This window comes from Phialemonium atrogriseum (assembly GCF_030411735.1).
Source record: "Phialemonium atrogriseum strain 8032-3 unplaced genomic scaffold QBC33scaffold_29, whole genome shotgun sequence".
Lineage (NCBI taxonomy): Eukaryota > Fungi > Ascomycota > Sordariomycetes > Cephalothecales > Cephalothecaceae > Phialemonium > Phialemonium atrogriseum.
The window spans coordinates 161,072-186,527 of record NW_026848166.1 but is presented as its reverse complement, the minus strand read 5'-3'; the positions used below and the strand labels follow the sequence as shown (position 1 = coordinate 186,527).

At 54.5% G+C, this 25,456-nt stretch overlaps 7 protein-coding genes across 7 annotated transcripts; 4 read left to right on the top strand and 3 right to left on the bottom strand.

Annotated features, from left to right (window-relative positions):
* The first annotated feature begins 58 nt into the window (after positions 1-58).
* QBC33DRAFT_548995 (Metallo-dependent phosphatase-like protein) lies at positions 59-3,448 on the top strand. The gene is made up of 5 exons (XM_060428927.1): positions 59-1,239; positions 1,299-2,028; positions 2,083-2,484; positions 2,576-2,875; positions 2,947-3,448. Exons 1-5 carry the CDS (start codon positions 143-145, stop codon positions 2,992-2,994), a joined length of 2,577 nt encoding a protein of 858 aa, XP_060279916.1. The 5' UTR covers positions 59-142; the 3' UTR covers positions 2,995-3,448.
* QBC33DRAFT_548992 (uncharacterized protein) lies at positions 3,279-7,016 on the bottom strand. Its single transcript, XM_060428926.1, has 3 exons — positions 6,562-7,016; positions 5,602-6,511; positions 3,279-5,531 (listed from the first exon to the last, which is right to left on the bottom strand). Exons 1-3 carry the CDS (start codon positions 6,866-6,868, stop codon positions 3,419-3,421), a joined length of 3,330 nt encoding a protein of 1,109 aa, XP_060279915.1. The 5' UTR covers positions 6,869-7,016; the 3' UTR covers positions 3,279-3,418.
* A 166-nt stretch (positions 7,017-7,182) lies between these two features.
* QBC33DRAFT_548990 (uncharacterized protein) lies at positions 7,183-9,415 on the top strand. The gene is made up of 3 exons (XM_060428925.1): positions 7,183-7,585; positions 7,653-8,241; positions 8,296-9,415. Exons 1-3 carry the CDS (start codon positions 7,262-7,264, stop codon positions 9,165-9,167), a joined length of 1,785 nt encoding a protein of 594 aa, XP_060279914.1. The 5' UTR covers positions 7,183-7,261; the 3' UTR covers positions 9,168-9,415.
* On the bottom strand, positions 9,297-11,526 carry QBC33DRAFT_548989 (uncharacterized protein). Its single transcript, XM_060428924.1, has 2 exons — positions 11,006-11,526; positions 9,297-10,894 (listed from the first exon to the last, which is right to left on the bottom strand). The coding sequence occupies exons 1-2, from the start codon at positions 11,208-11,210 to the stop codon at positions 9,429-9,431; spliced, it is 1,671 nt and encodes a 556-aa protein (XP_060279913.1). The 5' UTR covers positions 11,211-11,526; the 3' UTR covers positions 9,297-9,428.
* A 489-nt stretch (positions 11,527-12,015) lies between these two features.
* On the bottom strand, positions 12,016-19,845 carry QBC33DRAFT_596933 (pectate lyase superfamily protein-domain-containing protein; the record flags this gene model as incomplete). The annotated part of the gene is made up of 21 exons (XM_060431904.1): positions 12,016-12,381; positions 12,544-13,142; positions 13,219-13,527; positions 13,607-13,952; positions 14,010-14,468; positions 14,551-14,736; positions 14,923-15,061; positions 15,139-15,216; positions 15,292-15,362; positions 15,450-16,440; positions 16,522-16,557; positions 16,622-16,956; positions 17,035-17,200; positions 17,280-17,457; positions 17,556-18,239; positions 18,323-18,536; positions 18,618-19,022; positions 19,085-19,261; positions 19,322-19,521; positions 19,588-19,648; positions 19,735-19,845. The coding sequence occupies 21 exons, from the start codon at positions 19,843-19,845 to the stop codon at positions 12,016-12,018; spliced, it is 6,111 nt and encodes a 2,036-aa protein (XP_060279912.1).
* A 1,422-nt stretch (positions 19,846-21,267) lies between these two features.
* QBC33DRAFT_518393 (uncharacterized protein) lies at positions 21,268-21,807 on the top strand (the record flags this gene model as incomplete). Its single annotated transcript, XM_060426240.1, has 1 exon — positions 21,268-21,807. One exon carries the CDS (start codon positions 21,268-21,270, stop codon positions 21,805-21,807), a length of 540 nt encoding a protein of 179 aa, XP_060279911.1.
* A 450-nt stretch (positions 21,808-22,257) lies between these two features.
* On the top strand, positions 22,258-25,373 carry QBC33DRAFT_479164 (uncharacterized protein). The gene is made up of 3 exons (XM_060425309.1): positions 22,258-23,164; positions 23,245-24,735; positions 24,821-25,373. The coding sequence occupies exons 1-3, from the start codon at positions 22,396-22,398 to the stop codon at positions 24,916-24,918; spliced, it is 2,358 nt and encodes a 785-aa protein (XP_060279910.1). The 5' UTR covers positions 22,258-22,395; the 3' UTR covers positions 24,919-25,373.
* The last annotated feature ends 83 nt before the right edge of the window (positions 25,374-25,456 follow it).

Below are 25,456 nucleotides of genomic sequence, written 5' to 3'. Positions count from 1 at the left end.
CCGATACTCCTGCTTCTTCCTGCACCTCTCATTCGGCCGGCGAACTCCGTAACCGCCAGGCTTCCCCGCGCCATGCGACATTAAATTGCTCAGAGAAGGTGACACCAGCCTCGTTGGGGATGTTGACCATCTCAAACTACATATGCCTCCAACTCTACATGGCGCAGTGTACCTCACAACAATGTCTTCATCCTTTCTTTCACGTCAGGATGTCGAAAGCTGGGTGCCTGAGCCGGCGCCTTCCAGAAGTGCCGGTTTTGTTGCCAAGATGTTCACGACGATAGCCGCAGCAATGGCTTTACTCCCAGCAGTGCTCTCAGACGGCGAGCATCAGAAGTGCCGTAATGAGCTTGAGCGATTCTTTCTTTGGGGCCAGGGCCTCTCAGTCGTGGACGGAGGTCTCGACGAGGTCCTAGCTCATTCAAAGGAACTTCATTTCCGAGTTCTATCCCTTCTCTCACAGCTCGGGACCGTAATCCTTCACAGCCTCTCCCGACATGCAGTTTCCGCATCCAAAATCCTAACAGATCAACGCGACGATCTCCGGACCTTGCTGGAGACGACCGAGACCATGCTTCAAGAGTGCGACTCCGAGCGTCTCGGGCCGGATACGCTGTCGGACTACGCTGATTCGGATTACGGCGTCGAGGATGCTCTGGATGACATTACCACCTATGTTGACTGCCTTCTCGATTTGGCTCCGTCCTTGGACAATCCAGCCTTGGACATGCAATTTGAGAGCTCCGGTGAAGCTTCAAGCCTGGATAAGGAATCGTTTGTCGCATCCAATGAAGAGGCGTTGATCTACTGCCGGAGGCTCCGGGATCGCTTCAGCGATCTCCCCAAGTATCTCGTGGAACGGTTGGCCGAAGCAAATGTCCTACGAGCTGCTGAGCTTCGGTCTCTCCGATCTCGACCGTCCAAGCAGGATCCCCAGATAGCCGATGACATGGTCAGCGAAAGTCTCTTCACCACAACCGATCACCGGGTTACCGACACTACGAAATCGACGGTCCCTTCATCCTCTGTATTTTCGAATTCATTCGACTTCAAGATACCCACTAGGCGCTTATCGGATGGTGCATCAGAAGCCACCTTTGCTTCTTTCTCCACAGCGCAGTCCACCTTCAACCAGGGGCGTCCCCGAGTCCCCCCCATGCCTGAGCTGGAAGGGAACGGCTTCAACTGCCCTTCCTGCTCTGCACGTATTGTCGACATCACTTCTAGGAAAGCATGGAAGTAAGTCAAAGTCTCAAGGCTCCTGAAACCGCATAGCGATTGTTGACATGTTGTTATAGGAAGCATGTTTTTGACGATCTGAGACCGTATGTTTGCACGTTCGAGACCTGCGATGAGCCCATGGCCTTGTACAATCACAGTGCGATGTGGGCCCAGCACGAAGTTTCTCATTCTGAGTCTTCGAGATTATCGGAATGCCCTTTTTGTGCGGCTGGCTGCCAAGCTGGAACCCCTGCCTACTTCAAGCACGTCTCTGCCCATCTCCGAGAAGTGTCGCTTTCTGTCCTGCCTCAGCCAGCGGAAGAAAATGACGGGTTTGACAGCGACGACAGCGACCTGGCGTCGCCAGTTGCGCCCGAAGCCAACATCTCAAGTCCCGCCGAGCCTGGAAGACCAGCATCCCCCGGCGCAGGAGAAGAGGAACCACAGCAGCCACGTGATCCTACTCCAGGTCTGTCAGCAATTTACGTTGAACCAGAGGCTGTCTCACAAACAGACCCGGTCCAGGCCGTCCCTAAACCAACACTCGACGCCGGTGCTAGCGGCGAGAGAGATCCCCCTCGCACAGACGAGACCCAGGGCGCTTCCATATCCACGCCCCAGACTATTTTAGGAACCGAAAGCGCTTTCGACCTAGACTCGGTAATAGATCGTCTGCTGGAAGTAAGAGGCTCCAGGCCTGGAAAGCGAGTTCACCTATTAGAGTTTGAGATTCTGTATCTTTGCAACAAGTCTAGAGAGATCTTCATGTCCCAAGAGATGTTGTTAGAGTTGGAAGCCCCAATAAAGGTAAGCAACCCTGAAGCGTTTAAGTTTTGAATAGCATTTGGCTCACATAGTTAGGTTGTGGGTGACATTCACGGCCAGTACTACGACCTCCTCCGAATTTTCGAGTACTGCGGTTTTCCGCCCGAGGCCAACTATCTGTTTATGGGAAACTACGTCGACTACGGCAAACAGTCGATAGAAACCATGTGCCTCCTCCTCGCATTCAAAATCAAGTATCCCGAGAACTTTTTCCTCTTGCGAGGCAGCCATGAAAGTGCAGCGGCGAATCGGGTTTTCGGTTTCTACGATGAGTGCAAACAGCTGTACAACATCCTACTGTGGAAAATATTCACAGACTGCTTCAACTGCATGCCTGTGGCTGCCATCATCGATGAGCAGATATTCGCCATGCACGGTGGTTTGAGTCCGGATCTGAACTCAATGTACCAGATTCGACGAATCCAGCGACCAACCGATGTTAGTCGTCTCCAGTATTCGAGAAGGACCCCCATAAGACCATGCGCGATCTCTGGCGTATTATTGCTACCTGACTAACACGATGATACAGATACCTGTTTCGGGGCTCATGTGCGATTTGCTCAACAGCGACCCAGACAAGGACATTACCGGGTGGTCTGAGAACGACCGCGGCGTGTCCTTGACCTTTGGTCCAGACGTCGTGACTCGTTTCCTGCAGAAACAGGATATGTCTCTTATCGTCAGGTCCAACCAGATAGTAAAAGCGGGTTACGAATTCTTTGCGCGACGACAGCTGGTCACCCTCTTTAGCGCCCCGAACTGGAACGGCAACTATGACAACGCCGGCGCAGTCATGGCTGTGGATGAATCTCTGCTGTGCTCGTTTCAGGTACGTGCTTGATCCGCCGACTTTTTACTTTGTCTTGATCTGCGATCACTCATGCGCACTCGTTCTCGCAGATTCTAAAACCGGAGGAAAACCTATCGAAGAAGTTCGGGCATACATAAGCTTGTACTTTGCCTCGTGGCCCGAGGCGGACTCGTAAGAGCACTCCTCCTCGGTGTCTCATGGCCCTAGAAGAAAACTTGTCAGTAGGTTGGGTATTATTGAAGGCTGGTGTACAAGGTTATATCAACAGTTACTTCATCTTGTTTCATTTTCTGTTTTTGCAGCAGAGGTTGAGGTTCATGCAGAAGTGATGTGCATTATGCAGCCAATATTTATGTCCTGGCATCGGGCGTAGAGATGGCTAGTAGCATATTGCACGCCACGCAGGATTACCCTGGAATGAGTCCACAGAGCCACAACGCAGAAGCTGGGGCGAGAAAAGGCAGCAAGTATCTTGATGAGAGACAATTCGCGCATATAAACAGTGTCAGAGGCTGAAAACCAGTGGAATACAAGGAAAGACAAGGGGGGCGCACTGTCCTATTAACTATATATCCGTGACCTCCAATAGACGTCGTCTCCATCGCCTCGTTTTGTTGACAATACCTTGATATCTTCTACCCAGTAGCTACATTCCGACCGCGTTGTCGCGCCCATCCCTGAGCCACAGGGCTCGTCGGCCCACCGCTCAGTATGCCAGATGTCAGGCAGTTCCAAACTTTTCCACGAAACCTGCCTACCCCTCGTGACAACTATCCGGATTATGTCTCGCTGATCTTCATAATCCTTGAGCAGGTCGGGTATCGGTATTCTGCAGTCGAGCGAAACCTCGCCTCCCTCATCTACCGATTGTGGGGAATCCGCTAAAGGGTAGAGCTGCATCACACAAAATCCAGAACCGAGGACCAAGAATGTAAAGTAGAGCCGAGACTTAGCCATGTTCTCGAATACGAATCTCATCCTTAGCCACTGACCCGCCAATGGACCGCCCTCGCTCCCGTACGGCTTCAGTGTAACCTTAAATGGCGCATCCGGCTGGCCCGCGCCGTTGCTGAGGTCGAGGATCTGTCTGAGCCGGACCAGGTGAGCCAAAATAGCGGCGGACTTTGCGGCCCTCTGAGCGACGTTGACGCCCGTGAGATCCAGCCCGCGCACTGGGCCTTCATACCCGATCAGAGACGGAGATCCGGCGATATCGATGCGGTCATTGTCATCTGTATTCATCGTAATCCTGAACACGGCGGAGTCAGGTTTGTAGCTGTCGTTGGTTTCGGTGATGTCGACGTTTCCTTTGATCCGATATTGAAGGGCCGCATATAGCGCCTTCTGGAATTCGCCGCCAAGACTGGGGTGAACAAGCACTTTGAGAGTGTCGATTCCCAAACTCCACCGACGAGGAACGACCTGATCGTGGCTCTGCTGCAAAGCCTGTGCGGCGAGGTCCGATGGAACCAGAGCGCTGCATTCCCAGTCGTCGATTTGATCCACCGAAAACGTTGCCTGCGTAGGCGGATAAGTTGTAAATTCCGACATCTTTAGAACGCCGTGAAATCTGCCCATGGGAAGATAAATTCTCCCTCCATCACGTCGTACAACGAGGGGTCGTGCCGAGATTGCGTCTCTGTCCCCAAAGAACTTGCCCTGGCTATCGCGCACAAGCGCAAGGTTGTTCATGCTGGTAAGCGTATCGGGATGGTTGGGGCCAAGCACCTTCTCGCGTAACTCAAGCGCCTCGCAATGCATCGCCTCAGCCTCATCGTACTTTCCCTGGCTATAAAGCGCATTCCCAAGTTTTTCCATGCTAGTAAGCGTATCAGGATGGTCGCGGCCAAGCAACTGCTTGCGTAACTCAAGCGCCTCGTGATGCATCGCCTCAGCCTCATCGTGCTTGCCCTGGCTATAAAGCGCATTCCCAAGGTTATTCATCTTCTCCATCCGCTCGTACGGGCTCTCAAGCTTGTATTCCTGGTTGTTTAACCGGGCTAGAAAGTCGACACCGACGGTGTAGTTGTTTAGATCGGACATGTTCGATCGCAGAATGGAGGTGGACGTTCCGTCTTCATCACCCTTGGTCTCCCAAGACGAAAATTTGGCGGCATATCCCACTTCTTCGTCGGCGAGTATCTTCGCAAAATCGAGCGGATTTTGCCCATGGCCTCCAGATACAGAGAAGCCGAGGCTCCCAACATCCGACTCAAGATAACTGGCTTTGCCCTTGGACTCGAGTCTCGCTACCTGCACCGAAGCCTTTGAGCCCCCGGTTCCTTCCTCTTCGTCGACATTGGGCAAGACAAAGAGAGCGATGTCCTCCATGTGGGTCGCAATATGGCTCTGTAATGTAGACAGTGAGAGCTCCTCTCCACAAATGAGGCATGGGTCTTTCTCCTCTGCTGAGACGTCGACTTGTCGTTCGGAGAGATCCAGGATGACATTGAGCTGGGACGGCGAAGTTGACTCTCCGTAGTGTTCTCGGAGGTGTGTCGACGCTTCCCGTCTATTTGGGCACCTCTTATTACACTCTTTACAGACGTAATTGCGCCGATGGACCTGTAGTTCGTGGTGTATCCAGTCACCGCGGCTTATGTATAGCTTCCCGGAATTCTGGCAATCCTCAAACGTGCAAACGTAGGGACGGAGATCCCGAAATACATGGCGTCTATTAGTTCTCCGCTCAGCATGCATGTACGAGTATCATTGTAGCAGAGTATTCAGGGGGATCAACCTACTGCCATGATTGCCTGTTCCGCATCTCGCTGACCTCGAGTGTCATTCCGCAATACGGACACGGAAAGGTGCTCAATCCATCTTTCGCCTTAGGTGGATCGGGGACAGAGTTGGATCGGCCTTTGCCGACGGCCGTGAGCGCATAGACCGTCCGAGGCCGAACATTTGTTTTCGTATCGTGAACGAGCGAGACGGCAGCCGTCGAGAAACTCTGCTTTGACACTGCTGACCTTGGCCCTGTGCGCAGGAGATTTCTATCCGGTGGTTTAAGAGTAGACGTTTGGCTTCGTGACTCCTGTGCCACTTCTATCTGTTTGACTAGAACGTCTGCCAGATCCTGCGAAGGGAGCTGAGCTGCGCTGGGCACGTCTTTCTTGGGGTCGTAGGGATTGGCAGTCCAGTACTGAAGCTGTTCTCGTCGCCTCGTGTTCGCTCTCGCAAGCCGTTGGCAAAACCACAGAATATCTTCCATGCCGTCACTTGTCGAGTCCTTCCCGGTAGGAGCAGGCTCCTCCTCTTCAAACTTAACGCCTAGCCCGCTCTTCGTCAGGCCGCGCCATTGTAGCACCTTCTCGGCTACGTGGCTCTCGTCCGAGGTGCGGAATCCAACACTTAGTGGCAAGGCGTCCGAGTCACTCGACGTGGATGTGTTCAACTTGGAGCTGACGGAGCGGATGTATTTGTCTGCAATACTTGGGCGCCGAAGCAAGGAAGACAGGTCATAAAGTGATCGGATCTGTCCCACAATCTGCTGGACAATAAGACGAATCTTGGGCATGCTACGGCGCTGGTGTTGGCCATCGGCATCCGCGTCGTCGTCTGTACCAGAATCAGAGTCGGCGCTGACACTGCTAATCGAATCGCAATCCGATCCGGCGAGTAGATCATACTTCCTCTCGGCGATAGATGTTGCTGAAGCAAGGTTAGATGAAAGGCCTAGGCCTGCGAGCTATGAAACCCACCTTGACCGAGGAGTGCCCTCAGGCGGACGAAGATACCCTGAACCAGTTGTTTGAGATCGTCATCGTGTCGGAGTGCGTCATCCAAAGAGCCGCGGGCTCTTGCCGGAAGGTCTGCTTTGGTCTGGTCTCCCCAGATCTTGGCCCTCCCGTACTCCTCTAATATCTCTGGAAGGTGAACTTGCTCGAGGCGGATTGCACGGCAGTTCGTCTCGCCGAGGGCCAGCAGGAATTCCCTGAAGGCTTGCATGCAGTTCTCGTACCACTCGGAGAGGGATGCGGGGTTGGCGGCGGTTGACGAGCCCGCCATGACGGCAAGCGATGGAGTATGTCAACTATGCGCCCTCGAGAATTCCTTGAACCCACGATAGTTCACGGTCTGGCGGTCGTGACGTGCTTAACGCTGAAAGAGACTTTGAGGCGCAAGGGTCGAATACAATGACCCCTCGTCACTTGAGTCAGCAGGCTCGAGCGAGGGGCAGGAGAAGTGGATGTGACCTTCATCCAATGGGGTCGCGCCACGCCAGCAATCAGCCCGCGCAGCCTGCTCGGGCTCTGGATTCGGCTCATAGTCAGGCCGGTGCAGATGCGGCTGAGGCCCAATCTCCATTGCAGAACAAGATCCCCGCTCAACTGCCAACCTCCTCCGCGTTGGGGTGTTCATGAGCTTTTCGACTTTCCCCCGCCAGGTTCGATCGCAACCATGGCTGAAATTGCAGGTCTTGTTTTGGGCGGAATTCCCCTCGCAATTTGGGCGCTGGAGAAATATGCAGAACCCTTCGAGGCTTTCCACCGGTACCGCACTTCGATAGACACGTTCCGAGCCGATCTCATTTTGCAAAAGTGGCAACTGCAAACAACGCTATCTAATGTCGGGCTGCATGCCGATCCGTCAACTCAAGAGTTGCGTGAGTGTTTCGAAACGAAGTATCCGGAAATCTGTCCTCAACTGATGTCCATCATTGAACGAATGGACGAGGTCACCGCGGCGCTTCTGAAGACTCTGGATCTCGACGTCAAGGGAAAGGCATAAAACCTCGAAATACTTACAACACGCGGTATCCGAAGCAAAGCTAACTTTTGGATGCGTATAGCCAGATGCCTTGCCCGAGAAGTTCCAGTGGGAATGGCGCAGAGTAAAGCACAGCTTCACCGTCAAAAAGCGCAATAAAGTGGTTGAAGATCTCAGGCACTGGAACGAGGACCTAAAGAGGTCACTTGAGAAGCTCGAGGTCCCCGCGCAGGACGACACCCGAAAGGTTCAGGACTTGAAGCGCCGTTTCAACATTACGCGCAGCGATGCTATTCGGCAGTCCCTCGCTTCTTTCCACAGGGCACTTGAGTTCGGATTCCACTGTACTTGTTCGACGCCTCACCAAGCTGCGATCGATCTCGACTGGGCGGCCTACGAGTCCGATTCAGCTAAAACCATCAAAGTCGCCGTCTCGTACAAGACAAGCTCGCAGCCTCAGGGGCTCGGCTCGTGGTGCAAGCTTGGCATTACCTCCGAGACTGTTGTCCAAACGCCTGAGCCGGCCCTTGACTTACTGACTCCATCACCTCCGGCACCCATTAGAGCCTCTTCACCAAATTCGTTGTTCCGATCTACGGTTGCACATTTCAGGCTTGCCAGGTCGCTATCCCGATCACCCCCACCTCCACCAGCTTCGCCGACCACGACAGGTAAGTGACCGATGTCTCCTGTTTTGAATGCTTTTGCCCGGCTAACAGTGACAGGTCCATCTCCAAATCCACAAGTTCTTGAGGCGTCGGTTGCAGTGTCGACCCCAGCAAACACCGAGGTAACCAGCCTCTGTGCTGCGCTATGCACAGAGAGTAGCCGGTGGCCCTTGATACGCTTTCTCAAAGACCCCGATGAGGACAAAAATCGACATTATTCTCTCTATCACCATCCAGTGGATTCGAAAAACATCGTCAAAGCAATAACCCTGAAGTCGCTATTTTCGTCACGCGAGCAACAAGCGCAGAGGCGAAACCCTTACCTCTCCCTATCCGCAAAACAGCGGTTCGGCATTGCCGCCACTATCGCGTGGTCGGTCCTACACCTGAGTTGCAGTCCATGGCTCACAGAACACTGGGATCAGACGCAGATGGGCATTTTCCTTGAGAAGACGCAGAATGGTCGGGAGGTTCTCTCGCGGCACCCCTGTGCATCGTACGTCTTCTCGCCCCGAACCTGCCAGGAGCAGGCCACTGCGGACGATTTCAGCCATCTGGTTCCCAATTTCAGCCATCTGGTTCCCAATTTCAGCCATCTCGTTCCCAACAGAACCGTCTTCGCTCTTGGAATTCTACTCATCGAGTTCTGCATCAGCGAGCCCGTGTCGAAATCCCGTCAAGGCGAGGGCGTGCCTACCACACTCGTCGACGATTACCAATCTGCGCTGAGCAGACTGGACGAGGTGTACCGCCTCGCGGGGGACTCTTACGGATATGCGACAGAGCGGTGCGTGAAGTTCTCGTTCGAGGGACGGGATGTATACAATGACTTTGACGTCTCAAGGTTCCGGCAGCAGTTCTATGATGCGGTGGTGGCTCCGGTGCAGGCAACATATCTCGCTTTCCCGGATTCGCACCATTCCGTGTAAGCTCTGGGATGTTGGCTCTTATCTAGCAAGAGGCATAAGCCCCCACACGTTTTTTTTTTCTCTCTTTTTTCTGAGGGGGTAGAACCTTGAGAAGCCTTACGAGTGAGGGACAGTAGAATCATAAACAATGGACCGACCCTTGTGGCTATTATCCCTGGAAAATTCTAAATGCTGCTGTTCTAGTTTTAACTTTGGTAAAGACGTTTGAATCTCAATAAATGATCTCTCTAAGAGGCGCAATTATAAGCATACATGATATCGTTACTCAAGCTTGTTGGGACTGCCTGGTACGCTGTGGAATTTGTCAGCTTCTTCATCCCAAGCTGTAAGCTTAGGAGAAGGAGAGTTGGAGCCAGTAGCGTAGTCAGAAGAGCCGTTGGATACGAGCACGTCGTCGGTTTCCTTGTCAATTCTCTTCGCATCTGTTGGCTCGGATTCTGCGTCGTTAATCTTGTCCCTCTTCTCATCCGGCCTCGCATCTGTTGGCTCGGATGCTGCGTCGCTAATCTCGTCCCTCCTCTCATCCGCCTTAACATTCGTTGGCTCGGATGCTGAGTCGTTAATCCTGTCCCCCCTCTCATCCTGCTTCGCATCTGTTGGCTCAGATGCTGCGTCGCTAATCTTGCCCCTCGTCTCATCCGCCTTCTCAACGTTCGACTCTGACGGCAAGACAGTAGAGGATATTTCCTCACTATCCTTCCTTTCGGCTTCAGTTAAGCCATCTTTCTCAGACTCAGCCATTATTATAGGCTGAGTGATGTTCCTGGGTGGCAGCGGTGGCGGCGGTCCCTTCGGTGGCGGCGCATGTGCTGCTGGGATGTTCTCCCAATTGCTCCTCGTTCCAGACATACTCCTGCGGTGGAATATGTTATAAATCGGACTTGTAGGGCTCGGATTATATTCGAATTGCTGGCTTGAGGGCCTCGAGCGAGTTGCAGCCTCGCGGATTTCGAGTCCTTCTCTTTCCAGAGCATGCACACCAAATGGATCTAAGTCGTCGGACTCTGGGATTCCGAATATCTTGCTATCACTAGGGGCATCGACATCGACATCTCCCGGCGTGGGCTGTCCGTCCAGCTCACCCATTAGCTTCGCATCAACATCAGTGCGGCCTTCTGCAGCCTTCAATGTCTCCATCAGCATCTTGAGCTCAGGTGGCGGGTGCCGGATTTTTCCAGCCAAAATATCCGCCACGCCTATCGTCTGTCGATAGAATCGTGCGTTTTCGTCGGTACGTTCGATGATGATGGTTCCGTCGACCTGGATACCGGCGTAGAAACCTCGAGACTTGAGGTAAGTGAATACCGGCTTGTTTATTTGCTTCCATTTGCCATCGTTCTCGAGAACCCCCCCAGCCCCGACAGGACCGGCGACTGCGCTAATCTCGCCGCCCAGCGTAGCTCGGATCTTGGTGAACGCCCCGAGAGCCTTGCGATCGTTGATAACAAGGACGCAATCGTAGATGTCCACGCCGACAAGGAATCCTAGCCCGGCCGTGTGCAGCATGATGCCCGAGGGAGGAGACCACGATCCATCCTCTGTGCGCGCAACCAGAACGCCGGAACCGCCGGCTCCGGAGACCCATAGGCCAGTGCGCATAGTGGTGAAGATAGCGAGGCCAACGGCATTCTGTATGACCTTTTCTGGAATCTTCTTCAAGACTCGCTGTTTCTGCCTTGGGCCAGCCTCAACCATTGGCCCCTCTTCTTCAGTGTAGAAGCCATCCTCTGCGTCTGTTAGCCACTGCAGCCGCAAATCCGACGAATATTTCGCATATTTGTATAACCGATACATCATAGCCATTGATCTTTAAGCCAGAGACTAAGATAAATACTCACTGCAGAACGATCTCAGGATCCTGGCAGCCTTGTAACTTTCCTTGTCCAGCGTCGTGGGCCAGAAAGCTTCACTGCCAATGCGATTGGAGAACCTGTTAATGGGGGCCCCCAGCTTATCAACCCACCCCCAGACTTTATCGAAGCCTTTCTTGCTCTGGGTCTTGGTCGTGTCCCAGGACGGCAGAATAGCCGCCGCCTTCTGCATCTTAGGCGCTGCGCACTAGACGGAAAGAAAATGCTAATTATAATTAACTCAGGGACAAGAGGGTGATTGCAATGTCAGAAGGCATTATGTGGTGTATTGGGGGGGAGAGCGCCTTTCTATGCCAAAATCTCGAACTAGACTCCCGGTCATTCCGACCAGCGAAGGGGTGGGTGGCGGGGTGGTAGGGAAGGGGCATTTCTGGGAGGGGCGCAATGACGACATTAATCATCCTCCTATCATGAGAACATTTGGGTTAACGGGAATAATTACAATTACCCGACAGTTACAAAAGCTCTTCTTTTGGAATGAAACTATACTAAGCCACTACACTCTAATCTCGCGGTTGAGAGGACTGAATTATGTAGTTAAGACAAATTGTGTTGACCGCATCCGTACCGGCAACGCCGGGAAGCTTCGGCGCTAAGTCGCCTCCATCGTATGGTGGGGCTCCGAAAACCCCTCGGCGGAACCCTCCGACAAAAGAGTGGGGCGCGCACGAGGAACCTATTCTCTAGGCTGTTCAACAGCAGCTGAAGCGCAATGGGACGACGCCCATGAACGCGGCTGCGGTTCGGCTATGCCGAAGACGCGGAGGTCCCCCAACAACGGCGGGTGGACAGTCTACATATAACTTTAACAGCACCATTAAGAGCTGTCTGTCCTTGAACAGGCTGTTTTTTTTGAAAGACGAAGGAATTCCTGTGCACTGAATTCCTGTGCACTTTATAATCGAGACCAGTCTTTGGCGACAGTCGTTGCACAGAGATATCCCCATCGCCATCCTCCCATCCCAACAGCTCCTCCCCTACCAGTGACAAGCCATAATCTGATCAATCCCCGAATTCCCATCCAGCCCAAAACACTGCTCGGGCTGATCCGTCACCCAACCCTGGTAGCACGCCGCCGGCGCATACCCCTTACAATCCAGCTCGCCCAGCCTATCGCCGCGCTTCGTGCTCCGCCAGTCCTTGCCGTCACCGACGAAGCTGCACGTGATGTCGCCCATGCTGATCCCGTCCAGCTTCGATGGCCACGGAGTCTGCCCGCCGCCGTCCGTCCGCCGCCCCCCGCTCCAGTCCGGCTTCGTGCACTGGCCAGAAGCTAGCGGCCAGCCGTCCAGGGGCGTCTTATAGCCGTACCACGAGTACACGATGGACCCGCTGCTGGTGGTCTGGCCGATGACGAGGTTGTACTGGCAGTCGGTGCACGGGACGGCGGTAGGCGTCGATGTAGGCGGTGTCGACGTGGGAGGTGTCGTCGTCGTAGGAGGTGTCGTCGTAGGCGTCGTTGTAGGTGTCGTCGTAGGCGTCTTCGTCCCCCCGCCGCCCCCAACCGTCGTAGTCGGCACTCGGCCTCCGGCGCTGGGATCCTTGGGGTCCGGGTAATCGGGCGGCAGGCCCGTCGGGTTGGGCACGCAGTAGTAGCCCGTGCAGAGGCGGCCGCCGCCGCCGGTTTGCGACGGGCACGTCGGCGCCGCCGTAGGTCCCGTCGTGAAGCTGAGCGTCTGGCCGTCCGCGCCTCCACCGCCGCCCAGGTTCAGGGGGCAGCTGCCGCCGGCGCCGCCGCTGACTTGACGCTTTCGCTTCGTCGGGTTCCCGCCGACGCCGGCGCCGCACTGGCCGACGGTCTGGCCGGGCGGGGGGTCGAGGGACACGTTGTCTAGGTTGTCGTCGATGGTCGGACATACCTTGTCGTGGTCCCAGTTGGCCCTGGAGGCGTAGTCCGCCACGCACGACTTGTCGCCTACCTCTCCATTCCAGATGACTGGCTTCCGGTCGGCGGGCGTGACATAAAACTTGTAGTGCAGGACGGCGAAGCGCCGGTGGAGTATTCGGATCAGCTTCTTGACGTTGGCGGGGTCTTCCAGCTGGGTTTTCCAGGGGGAGTTCAAGCCTCGCAGGTAAGCTGCCAGTGCTGCCACCTGGGGAGCGGCTAATTAGGTTCGTAGTTAGCATCACTGTTTGTTTGGGCTTAGAGTTGATTAACAGATTTTCGGGGCTTAAATTACCGTATGATGTCCCGCTGCCCTTCCTCATCGCGTTGGTGTCGCCGTTGTTGGGATTGGCCGGAAGATAAACACCGTCACCGGGCGCGAACGTCGTCATCCAGTCTGCGTACTGACTGGAGTCCGCCTGGTACGTGTCCGAGTCGACGGATCCCACCGTGATGAGGGTGGCCAACTGGCCATTTCTGTCCTGCGGGTCCCCGTATAACGCGGGATACCTGTTAATGGCGCGGCCTTCTTTCTTGGCGTGGTTGTTGGATGAGGCAACAATCACCGCCTTCCCCTTGATGACCAGCTGGTTGAGTGAGTATCCTATCGCGAGAAAGACCGGTTAGTCTAGAAAGCAAGAGAAAGAGAATAAATAGCTCAGAGAAGGCTTCAAGCAACGTACTCATGCTCTGGTAGAATGCTGGGTTCATTTTCCCAGGACCATAGGATAAGCTCATGCTGACGGAGGCCTTGCCCACCCGCTTTTTGCTGATTATGTGATCTAAAACGGCGTCGAGCTGCTGGATAATGGCCTCCTTGACCTTGGTCTGGGCCTGGCCCGGTGGCGTGACTAGGTTGTCCGAAGAGCAGAAGATCAAGGTGCACTTCTTGCATACACCTAGCTTCGCCCCCATGATCTTGGCGGCACAGCCCGACCCGTGAGCAGGATCGGGCTTTGCGCCTGTGAGTGGATTACCGAGGGTAGTCGTTCCTAGAGTCTCGATTGTTCCGTCGCTCTTGGTGAATTCCTAGTACGAGATTGAAAGTCAGCTACTTTTCGTCGTGGGGATATGCATGAAACGTACGTCGTGATTTGTCCAGATTCCTTCCTCTGAAATGAGATAAACAAACTGCCCTTCTCCGGCCGTCACGTCGTATCTGAACTGCCATGGGTTCGGTCCATTGATGTACGTCTCGGAAGTGGCTTGATAAACCGTGCCCGGAGGTACCGAGTCAAACGGAAGATCCCAGTACACCGACGAGCGGAATGTCCCGTCACGCTTGTCGAGAGTATGGCCCTGAAGGGCGAGCTCGAAGGTGGCATTGTCGGATCTCGTATCAAGACTCGCCGACGGGAGGTCGTCGTCAAGTTTGCCACTGGGTGGGTACAAGGCACCGTCGAAGTTTCTGCTTCTGTCCCGCTCAAGGCTGGCGTCACGGACCGCGTTATGAGCTGCCGATACTGCTTCGTCATCGTCGTCGTCGTCGTCTGGGCCGACGTTGGCGTTCCATTCCTCGTAGTAATAGGCATAACTGACATCGCCCTTGGAATCCCAACGGGAACAAGTCCCTGACGTTAGTTGAGGGCCTTCCTGAGTGTGTATGGTTTGGTAATTAATTACGTACCGATTTGGTGCAGTTGCTCATGGTCTCAGCATCCATACCAGGGACCCAGTAGAAGGATGTGAAACCGCCCTGGGCCGACCCGACGGCGACATATTTCCCCTCGTACGCCGCCAGGATTCTGGGGATTTCTCCCACAGCCTCCGGGTTCGCCGGGTACACGACGGCGTTGGCGCCACATGGGGCATCCTGGCGGGTCGCCAAGGGGGAGGAGTCGCTGGAGTTATTATTATATTCCTCGTCGGAATCGGACCAACGGACATGGCGACGTGCGTTGGTGGGCAGGGGGCAAGCACCAGTGACTGATGTTGTAACCGTGGCGGTTGCCGAGTCTGTCACGTCGCAGCCGAATACAGTTTCACATGTCGACGACACCGAGGTTGTTGTTGTGCTGGTGATGGTGCCCGTGGTGGTCACTCCATACGACGTGGTTGTCGAGCAGATGGAAGCTGACTCGGTCTCACACTGCTTCTCAGGGTCGCTCTCGTAGGTCATGACATGATCCCATCCAATGCTAATTATCAGTGCGTTAGAGAACTTGATGCTATAATTACCTGTACGTGATATAACCCTATGCAGTAGGACACTTACGTGATTCTGGGCCAAGGTGGTAGTGTGCCCTCGATGTCCCATCCCTTGGGGAACTTGATAAATCCAGGAGGCGGGCCTCTGAGCGGAAACAATTTTGTTCAGTAAGCGCCTCAAGACAAAGGGGTAAGACGGGCAATCGGGACATGAACATACGGCGGATAAATACCCGGCGGCAAGATCCAGTGCCATCCACCGATGTTGATGTCACTCCGCAGAATGCATATCTGGAACAGATCAGTCAGTCAGACAGGCCGCATGCTTCGTGCGATAGACACCAAGTAACCGTGGATTCATCCAGGTGTTGGACTTACATTGAAGAACCAGAGCTTGCACGGCGTCACAACACCGTCGTCGGTTGGTTGCGGTTCATTGACAGGAGTCGGCACCGGCGTGATGATCCCTCCAGGCCACGTAGCCCAGACCGGGAGAGGCGAGGTGGTGGTCTGGGTGGTGGTCGGCGAAGTATTAGTTGGCGGCGCCGGCGGATGGAAAAGAGTCACCAGAGTGCAGTCCACTGAGAACACCCCGGAAGATGCGGCGAGAAAGGTGACTATCTTTGTTGGTGCGCAAGTGAAGCCCAGAGTCAAGGCGGTCGGGTGGTCACAGTCGGTAGTGATGGTGGTCTTGGGCGTGTTGAAGGCGATTGTCGTGTCTGGTGGACAGTTCACCGTGATGGGGCTGACGGTCGATGGGAACGAGAGGGTGGTGACGGTTGGTCCCCTCGCCGATACCGTTGTAGAGTACTGAGTGCGGTAGATGCTCGGCGATGACCCAGTCGCACCGCCAGTGCCAGTGATATCGAAGGGGTCTGTGGGGTTATTCCAGCTGTCAGGTGGACCGTTGGTGACCGCGGGCCATGGGGGAAGCGATACAATTCTCGTTGTTGTGCCCCCCTCGCCATCTGGGAGCGGGACGCCAATAGGGGGGAGGTTAACGCTAGGCTGTACAACGACACTGCCGACCGTCTGACCCGAGGTTATGTTGACATTGGAGTATGACATGGCACCGACAGTAGTCTTCGGGATGGTGATGGTGACGGTGGTGGTTTCTGTGATGAAGGTGGTGGCGGTCACCCCATTGGCACTGGTGATTGTTGAAATGTGGCCGTACTCGAACGACGTGTGGTAGAGTCCGGGGTCGATGACTGACGGCGTTGATAGTGAGCTAGTTGGGATAACTAGAACACAAGTGCTGGAGCAGGTCATCGGGGTACCGGTCCAGACCTCAGTTCCAACATATACCACATCGATGTTATCATCGCCATCCAGGGGGAGCCAGACGCTGACCTCGGTGGTAAAACCGCTAATAACAATGCCAGTTAATTATCAAATATTTATTGATATGGCCTGCCCTATTCCGTAGTTAACGGATAACATAACATACCTCTGGTTCGAGTCGTTTTGGAAAATAGCACCATTGCTGTGCCCACGGTTGTCAGCATAGTAGCCCATGGATATAAAGCGATTTAACACCTTTGACTTACTTGATGCCATTCCCAACCTCCTCGGTGGCAATGGTGAACAGGTTGAACAGAACAACATCCTTGCTACCCTTGATTTCAGCAATTCGTTCCTGGCAGTTTTCCGTATCGACGCAATCTTGATAATACTCCTGGAAGAAGCTGTAGAGCCCGGCGCTATGGATCGTGACCCCTTGAGAGTCGATAACACGTAGGCCCCATGCCGCTTTGCAGTCATCAGTCGTGCAGTCTGCGAATGAGGGATCGCCGGGGAAGCTCTTCTGTCCGTCAAAGGGATAGGGAGCGACGGGATTAGGCTGGAAGTAGGGAGTCTCTGTCTGGATATGACCGAGATAGATCTAGAATAGACAGCAAAGTCAGCTCTTGGCCCACCGGTCAACCAACTCAACTGGGAACAATGTGAATGTTCCACTTACGTCCTTTGCACCGTATACCTGGTACTGGTAGAGAACGCTGTGCTCCGAGCCTGTGCCATAGAACCATGACGGCCCTTCGGATTCAATGAGAGTACCGCGAGCGGCATACAAGCTGATTTGGTTGACGCCTTTGTCCGGGCTGTCGTACACGCTCAAATCATTGTCGCTGGTAACGACACATGTTAGTAAAGCTTAACTCAAGTAGGTAGTTGCTGGTGTTAATGGCCGAAGAAGCAAGGACTCACTGGTCTGCCAGCCAGATCCACGCATTTTCGAAATAACCCGATGCCTGAGGGGTGACGTGGAAGAGCAGCGAAGCACATATACAATTGTCATTGAACGCCCCCTTCTTGGGACACGTAGAAGCATCCAAGTTCGTGCCCGTTGCACCGCCAACACGGATGTGCGAGTCCCACATGGCCGCTAATTATTGACAACGACAGGTATAGTATTAGTAGGTGTGTTAATGCATGCCAGACATGATCGTCACTCCAAGAAGAGAAGCAAGATTGCACACTTACCGGACCCTTGCGTCTCCTCATGCACATTCCACTCCAAGATGATAGCGCCGGCCGTTGCTCCCGTGACGGTAAACATCATCTCCACGATTTCCACGTTGCCAACGTCGCCTCGATTGCCGACCTGGACGACGACCTTCGGGTTGTTGATGTCGTTGAAGTAGAAGCCGCCACCCTGGATCTGGGACCAAAGCGAGCCTTGAACCCTCGAGCCAGTGGGAATCTGGACCGTGCCGCCGACGGTGTAGATGCCTGCTGGGAAGAAGGCGATCTTGCCCGCAGCCTTGGCTTTCTGGAGGAAGGCATTGATTTTATCCTTCTGGTCACCAGTGCCATCATTCAGGCAACCTTCATCAGTGGCGATCAAGAAACCATCTGCGCCAACATTCTCGTACTGCGGGCGCGGGCGATAGAACAGTTTGCCATGATCGAGGAGGCGCGCTGCCTTGGCCGGTGCGTCGACCGCTCCACTCTCGTGGGATCCCTTGGTACCATTGTAGCGGCGGCCGATGGCCCAGAGGTCGACGTGGTTCGAACCGGCGAGGATGACGGAACCGCCTTCGTCCTGGACCGTGGCGGCTACGTTGCTCATCTCGAGATTGTCAATGACGATGTTTGGAGGCCCGGCACTCGCATCCGTGCGGGAGTTGGTCAGGATGCCGATGGGGCAATTGGTGATCTTAGAGTCTGATGATGATGATGAAGATGAACTTGATGAGCACAGAACACACCGAGGATATTGGACGTAGGGGGGGGACTGGGAAACTTACCGATGATGGAAACCGAACCTGTGCCCTGGCCCGTGTCGCCGCCTCTTCCGCTGATGTTGAAGGCAATGGCGCTGCCGTCAACCTCGATCCGCTGCCAATTGAAACCCCAGTCCCAGACCATCTGAACAGCCGTAAGACAGCCGTTGAACTTGAGGTTCATGGCAGTGTATTGTTGGGAACCAGCGCGCCATCCAATGCTACCACCATTGAAGACCTGCAAGACGTAAAGTAATCATTGGTCAGCACCTGGCTCTGTGTGTGTTTAACGGGAGGAATGCTTCATCAACTGTCGTACCAAGTCTGACACAAACCCACCACTGCCGTTCTCCATGAAGATACCGACGTGCGTCGCCTTGTTGCTATCAGTAGCAGTCGGCATGTTGAAGACGAGATTCTGCAGAGAACAGGCCTGGGACACCTGCCAGTGGATTCCAGTTGGCGCAAGCGGCTGGCCATCGTCGTCTGTAGCCAGGGGCATGTCGTTCAAGTCAAAGATGAAGTTGCGGATCTGGCGGAAGAACTGGTTCTGGTTGGTGTACCAATTCACGCCGTTCCCTCCCGGGATGTACGGATCAGTGTCGATGAGTCCGATGCCCTGGAATGTGTCGCACCCCTTGATAGTGGGGGGGTTGAGTGCATCACCGACAAACTGCGTGAAGTAGTACTGCACTATGGGCCGGCAGATCTTGTAAGTCCCGGGCTTTCCACAACATGTCAGTATGTAAACCTAGACGAGCCATAACTGGACTTCGGTGGACATACAGGAAAGTAAATGACAGCGCCCTGCTTGAATGTATTGCCACATTCCAGGCCACAGCGATTGCCGTCCTGAATAGCGGCGTTGATTGCCTCAGTCGTATCACTGCCTCCAGTGGGATCCGCGTTATAGTCTTTGACAACATCGCGATACATTTTGTATCCCGCGCCAGCCAATGGTTGCTATGAGCATCGATCCATATTAGTGGAGTCCTCGGGACGTTCAGAATGGTGCTAACCGACCTGTCCCTTCGGAGCAAGTGCTGGCAACCAGTAACTGGAATCTCGAGCATGGAGTTTGCCTGATCGGCTTGCATGCCAAGTCGCGTTTGCTGGTGTACCCGAGTTCCCTTGTCCATGCGCAACCGTCTGGTTGGAACGGAGCTTGGCCATGTAATTCTCAAAGCTCCCAGACTGTAGCCATACGGCGCCATTTTGGGTTCCTGGGACAATGTCAGGAGCCAGACCTCGAATGAGGATAATACCATCAGAATTGAGTTCAACAATACCTTTGTCTGGTGCAGACTTGAAGTAGTTGTGTTGGTTGTCGACCATGTATGCCATGTTGGCCTAGTAAACAACACAAAGTGCGTCACGTCAGTTCACTATTTCGCCAGCATGGCAACGCAAGGCTGCTTTTTAGGATATGTTCGCACCTGAGGCCCGTAGTCTGGGACATGGGGATAGCGGTCCATAGGAGCGAAGCTCCATCTTGCGGCGACAGGATACAGAAGCGAAAGAAACACCGCCAATACAATCACCGACATGGCTGTTACTTCGAGTGTACAACGCGTACACCCAAGGAGAGACGATATCAACGGCGTATAGCAGCGCTAGATGAGCAAGTGTGCGAAGACGATACAGAGAAGGCAAAGACAGAAGGGACGCGGGAGATATGTATGGTTCAGTTTAACTATCAGCCAGTCCCATTCCTCTCCATCTCGATCCGGGATTCACGATAACCACTGCAACCTGCGTGAGGCCCCGAACCATGACATGTAACGTCGGATCTTCCTATACAAGGTGTAAATGAGCCATTTGGACTTTCGTTCTTTATCGGTGATTATGGCTCTCCGACGACTGGACCACTCAGTCAGAATTAGTGAGGCACAGCAAGGCACACCGAATAGAGATGCCTCTTGGTGGTAGAATACTCTATCGAGGGAACGCGGTGAGGCCAAACCCGAGATTAGACACAGCTAGAATGAAAGCAACAATTTAAATTCTGCCGCGTGATTTTGATCCCACAGGTGTATGGATGTCACGATATTCGGAGAGCCGATGGTATAGTTAGTGAGGCTGAGCAAGAATGATCCTTCAGCTAGGCTACTGCATACCTCATATTGTATTAGGCTACCACTTAACTCATGTCAAGCTACTTTCTGACGATGTTAATCAATTTGTGTCTTGAATGCCACACTACCCGTTCCTTCGCCGTGGGCGGCTAATTTCCCCTGCATCAATTCTGCGCTAGGCTGGCATTGATCCAACGTAGAGCGGTCGCGTACCTCGCCTCTAGGATCGTACATAAAAGTCCTATGCATGAGCGGGCCGAACAAGTGCCACCAAAGCTTGTCTTATCGTTCCACTCATCGAGTCGAATCATAGTAGTCCATAGGGGGTATAATTGGGACATAATCGATTAATGTAGCATGGATCTTACAGATCGGTCTGGACCGACTTAGCCCAGTTACGGCTTTTGCCGTATCCCATGTAAGACCATGTCAGATTGGCATCCGTCAAGATATGAAGTTGCATCTCGTAGGATCCAAACGCATATTGTCGCCGATAGAACGGACCAATTTGCGGTATTTTCAACACGTGGTGTCTGCTGGGCACGCCATAGCGAGGGAGAAACAAGACCGGGTAGTCCTAGGCAACAGTATTACCGCATTGTGCAAAGAGCGAGGAGTTCGTATTCTTGTGATCAAATATACTATTATACATTCCATTGGAAAGCAGTGAGTGAAGCCGAAGAGTAAGCGGAAAACCGGCAAGAGAGGTTCAGTTTGGCTCCATTATATAATAGTAGTTACAGCCGCCCGTCTATCCAGCGTATCGCTTACCTAGAGCAAGATATCTCATCACTCACGCCTTTGCTCCACACCCACGCCCTTCTTCTTTTTTTCCCAAGAACAAACCCATTTTGCCCCTCTGAGACCGCATTTGGCAACATGTTCTCCTCCACCATGACCAAGATTGCCGCCATCCTCCTTGTAGGCCGGGCCGCAGCCGCCAGCATTCAGCCATCCCCAAGGGCAGCCCAGACCTGCTATGACACCGAGACGGCGGCACTCCTGTGCTACACCGCACCTGACAACACCCCCCAGAACGTCACTGTCGCCGATGTGACGTACGTGGCAGCGTATCTCCGCTCCTACGGCCAAGAGACCTGGGCCGGTCGCCTGTTCACCATGGCCGCTGCCGATACGCCGAATTGCGACGAGTGGACGCTGTATGCACGGAACAGCGTCACAGCTCTCGCCAAGCACATCGACAACAAGGTCGACTCGTCGGTTCTCTTTGAGGACATCGCGAACACGATTGATGGCGGCCCGTCGGCCACGGATGCGCAGAAGCAAGCCGCCATTATCGGCTGCCTGTCCAACGGTGGATCGCTGGGTGTCGTGTTCAACGCGACGAACCCGGCGTATACTTCTACCACTTACACAGCGGAGGGCTACACCCCTGACGGCATCATGGTCAAGATTGTCAACTCGGGGGCCTAGGTAGAAGGGAGGGATTAGATGGAAAGGAGGGAGCTAAATGGAAGGAAGGAAGGAGTGGACTGGATCCTGTCTGCCGCATAATGACTCACCATACATATTATTTACTTATACGGGCAAGAGCCATACGTACCTAGGTACTGTAATTTAGGTGCCTATCCTATTTTCGTTCTTTAGCTTTGTCTCCGTCATGGACGGAAGCATGGGTCTGGTTGGGATGGTATCTAATTAGCGAGGACATTTCATTGAGATTCTGCAGGATTCGCCAGCCTCAGACAATGGCAGAAAGGCTTGAATGAGGATCAATTATTAAATGCTGTCATTTCAGAATTTCACGTGCGGTTTCTCCTGTGTGAAATAGGGGGACCAAATGGACGTGATTACCCGCGTTATTAGGCTGCAGGTACAAACACACTGCTGACTGCTGACTGCTGACTGCTGACTCACATCACAAATCAAACCCTGGACCAGCCATAAATACAATCTCTCCCATTCCCCAGCACCCCAGCATCCCAGAACTGCATTTCGTAAATTACATATTGCCTCAGGCACGGTTCATTCTTCAGTGCGACAAGAAGTCCTCACTTGGCCATGACCCAAGTATCGCTAGAGGCCAGCGGCCCTCGATCCTTCCTAATTTACATCGTGGCCAGAGTCGGGCCAAGCGGTAGCTACCGCCCATTAGCGGTTACCCTCCTGGCAGGCAGTGCCACCAGGAGCAACCGCGGGTCCGATCTCGTCCGAACATGTCTGCAAATCATCACCATCCTGTCCGACCCGGCAAACCAACTTGCCATCCAAGGAGAGCTGCGCCTGGCCGAGGAATTCTACACACGTGGGCACAACCCCCCGCGCGCCGAGCTCCCGGAACCCAGCGTCTCGCCGGACCTCCTGGGCCTCTTCGAGCTGGTAGAGGATGAGCCAGAGCGTGGCTGGGATCGAGGGCTGAGGGAATTTCCCTTTCTCTCCGCATGTCTACTGCTCGGAGCAGGCTACGATCCCTCGACCGGCGAATTGTGGGAGGTCCGCACCGAGCCCCTAGGAACCGCATACCGCGACGACAGCCTCGAGTACGGCATGGTAGCGCTGGATATTTCCGAGCTGGAAAGGATCCGTTATGGGATTGTCGGGTTCACCGTGAATCTGATGGCAGAGGTGAACGTACGTGATGACGATGCGGGTTACGACCCGGTGGAGGACAGCCCGCCTGAGGATGATGGCGTACCAACTGTGGAGGAGAATCGTCCGCGGGTGCCCCTGTCCGCCAGAGAGTATATGGCCAAATTCCACTACTACGGCCCCGAGGACGTCGTGCAGACGCTGGAGGAGGTGCCGCTTGTTGACATCCAAGCTCTAGACTGTATGTGATGAAGATCAGGATCAGGATGGGACTTGGATATATCACGCCCATACTTTACTAACACAATTTTATATTTGCAGACATCTGGCCAACTAATGCCCTCAATCCGGGATCATCCCCGACGTTGGTGGACGTGGACATTGATGGTCCAACAACTTCAACGCAACCTCCCGAGGGTTCCAAGAGAACCCTTGGAGACCAAGCAATCGTCAGCCTGATTGGCAGCACCCAGGAGGAAGACGGCTTCAACATGTCCATCTTCGACGATGTCCTGCTCCTTCCAGGCTTCTCATCCAGGCTCTTGCGACTGCTGGAAGAACACCCAGACCGGCTTGGCCCCACACGTTCAGCCGGTCAACTCCTCAAGCTCGCCTATGCGGGTCACAAGCACCTAGATTGGGTCCCGTACAAGCATCTCTCCGCCGACGGAATTGCAGTTGCCCTTGATTCTCCGGAACTAGAGGGTGCAGAGTCGCTCATCTTCCGCATCGGCTCCAACTGCGGCAAGACTGCGCAACTCGCCAAATCACTACTACGGTTGGCGAGCCTCCAGCAGCTGTGCGTGCTCCAAGAACCAATAAGGACCGACGACGACCCAAGCGCAGAATTATTCGTACAGCTGTCGGCAGCAGCAGCGGCAGACCCAAGGACCCAACGCCTCCTCCAAGACGCCCGCATCATATTTACAGGCGCCTACTCTGCCTCGCTGCGCAAGACCTTCTGGCTACCCACAACCAACTACAGCCCGCCGGTGCACGCCTTCCCCGTGCAGCAAATGTTCGTCCGCCACCAACTCCCCACCACCGACGACACCACCAAATTCTGGCCCAACCACTTCTACCTCGGCGACGCGCTCCTCTCCCCGCAGCGCTTCGCCGCCGGCTTCCTCGTCTTCCTCCACAACCTAAACACCGACGACCACCTCCTCACCCTCGCCACCAGCCCTCCCGACCTAGCATCCCCCCCCGACCGCACCGCCATCAGCCCCATCCCCGCCGAAGCATTCACCATCCCGCTGCGACCCCTCGCCACGCACGGCTACACCACCAACTCGCGCGCCGAGTGCTGGTCCAAGGCCCGCGACCTCGTGCCCGGCGGGTGGACCGTGCTCGTCTCGCAGGAGAGGTACTTCGACGCCCGCGCGGCGGCCCGCAACGCCCAGGACCACCACCACCGACCCACCGAGGCGCGGTTCATCCGGTACGCGTTCGTGCGCGCGCGCGAGCGCGTCTCCGTCGAGGACAGGTCGGTCGACGAGATCCGGAGCCTGGATCTGGGCCCGCGGACGCTCGAGGTCGGCGGCTTGGAGGAGTTCCTGAGGGATACGGCCCCCGGCGGCGGCGTCGACGCGACGCTGGTCAGGCGCCGCCTGGAGGAGCTGGCGCGCGGCGTGGCGGACTCGCCGGGGCATGAGCCGGCTAATCGGCTGGGGCAGGCGCGCCTGGGCCCGGGGATGGAATGGGTGTCTGTGTTGGGGCACGCCGAGGCTTGTGATGTGCTCAGGGACTTCTTCGAAGATGCGGCGTTTGTTAGGAGGAACCTGAGGCTTGCTATGGAGGAGAATCCGACTGGTACGTGATTGGTGTTCTATCAAATGCCGCCACGCCCCACCCCGCCTTGAACGTATGGTTGTGTTATGCTGACTGTGTCTCTTAGAGCGGAACTGGTATCCGGAGCTTTTGAATGGTGGGGAAAGCCGAGACAACGAGTCGGAATCCAGGAATGACGAGGTCTTTAAGGCCCTGAGGCAGTAGCAATATTACTATTTTTGGGGCCTCACGGTTGTGCTCCGTGAGGAAGAAGAGCACAAATGCTTCATATATAGAGTCGACCACCTCTCGGAGTCTATCCGGCAGCTGAAATACCGTAATGGTCTGCTCAAAAAGGGTGCGGTCCAGGCTAAGGGGGTGTAAAATGCCAGTCCCATATCCAGCTTCCTCACATATCTGAGCACTTGGACGATTCCTAGGATTCAAGGGGTCCTCTGAAACTTGCCCTGAGCACGCCGCCGAGAACCTTGGATTCACGGCTCAGGCGACCCCGAGCCTGTTTATGACCTCGACCACGGCGGAAAGGGCGCCGAATGTCGTGAGGGTGCGACTGGGGTGGATCGGGAGCAATAGGGGACGTAGTAGAGGATGCGACCGAGGATGTGGTAGTTTGCCAGCTCGAGGAGTGGTCTATTAATGGCTGACATTTTTATCACGCCAGTGCATGTCATGTACATGGAACAGCATGGTGCCCGCTCCATCAGACATAAGAATCAATCATAATAACCCTGGCACAATTTGG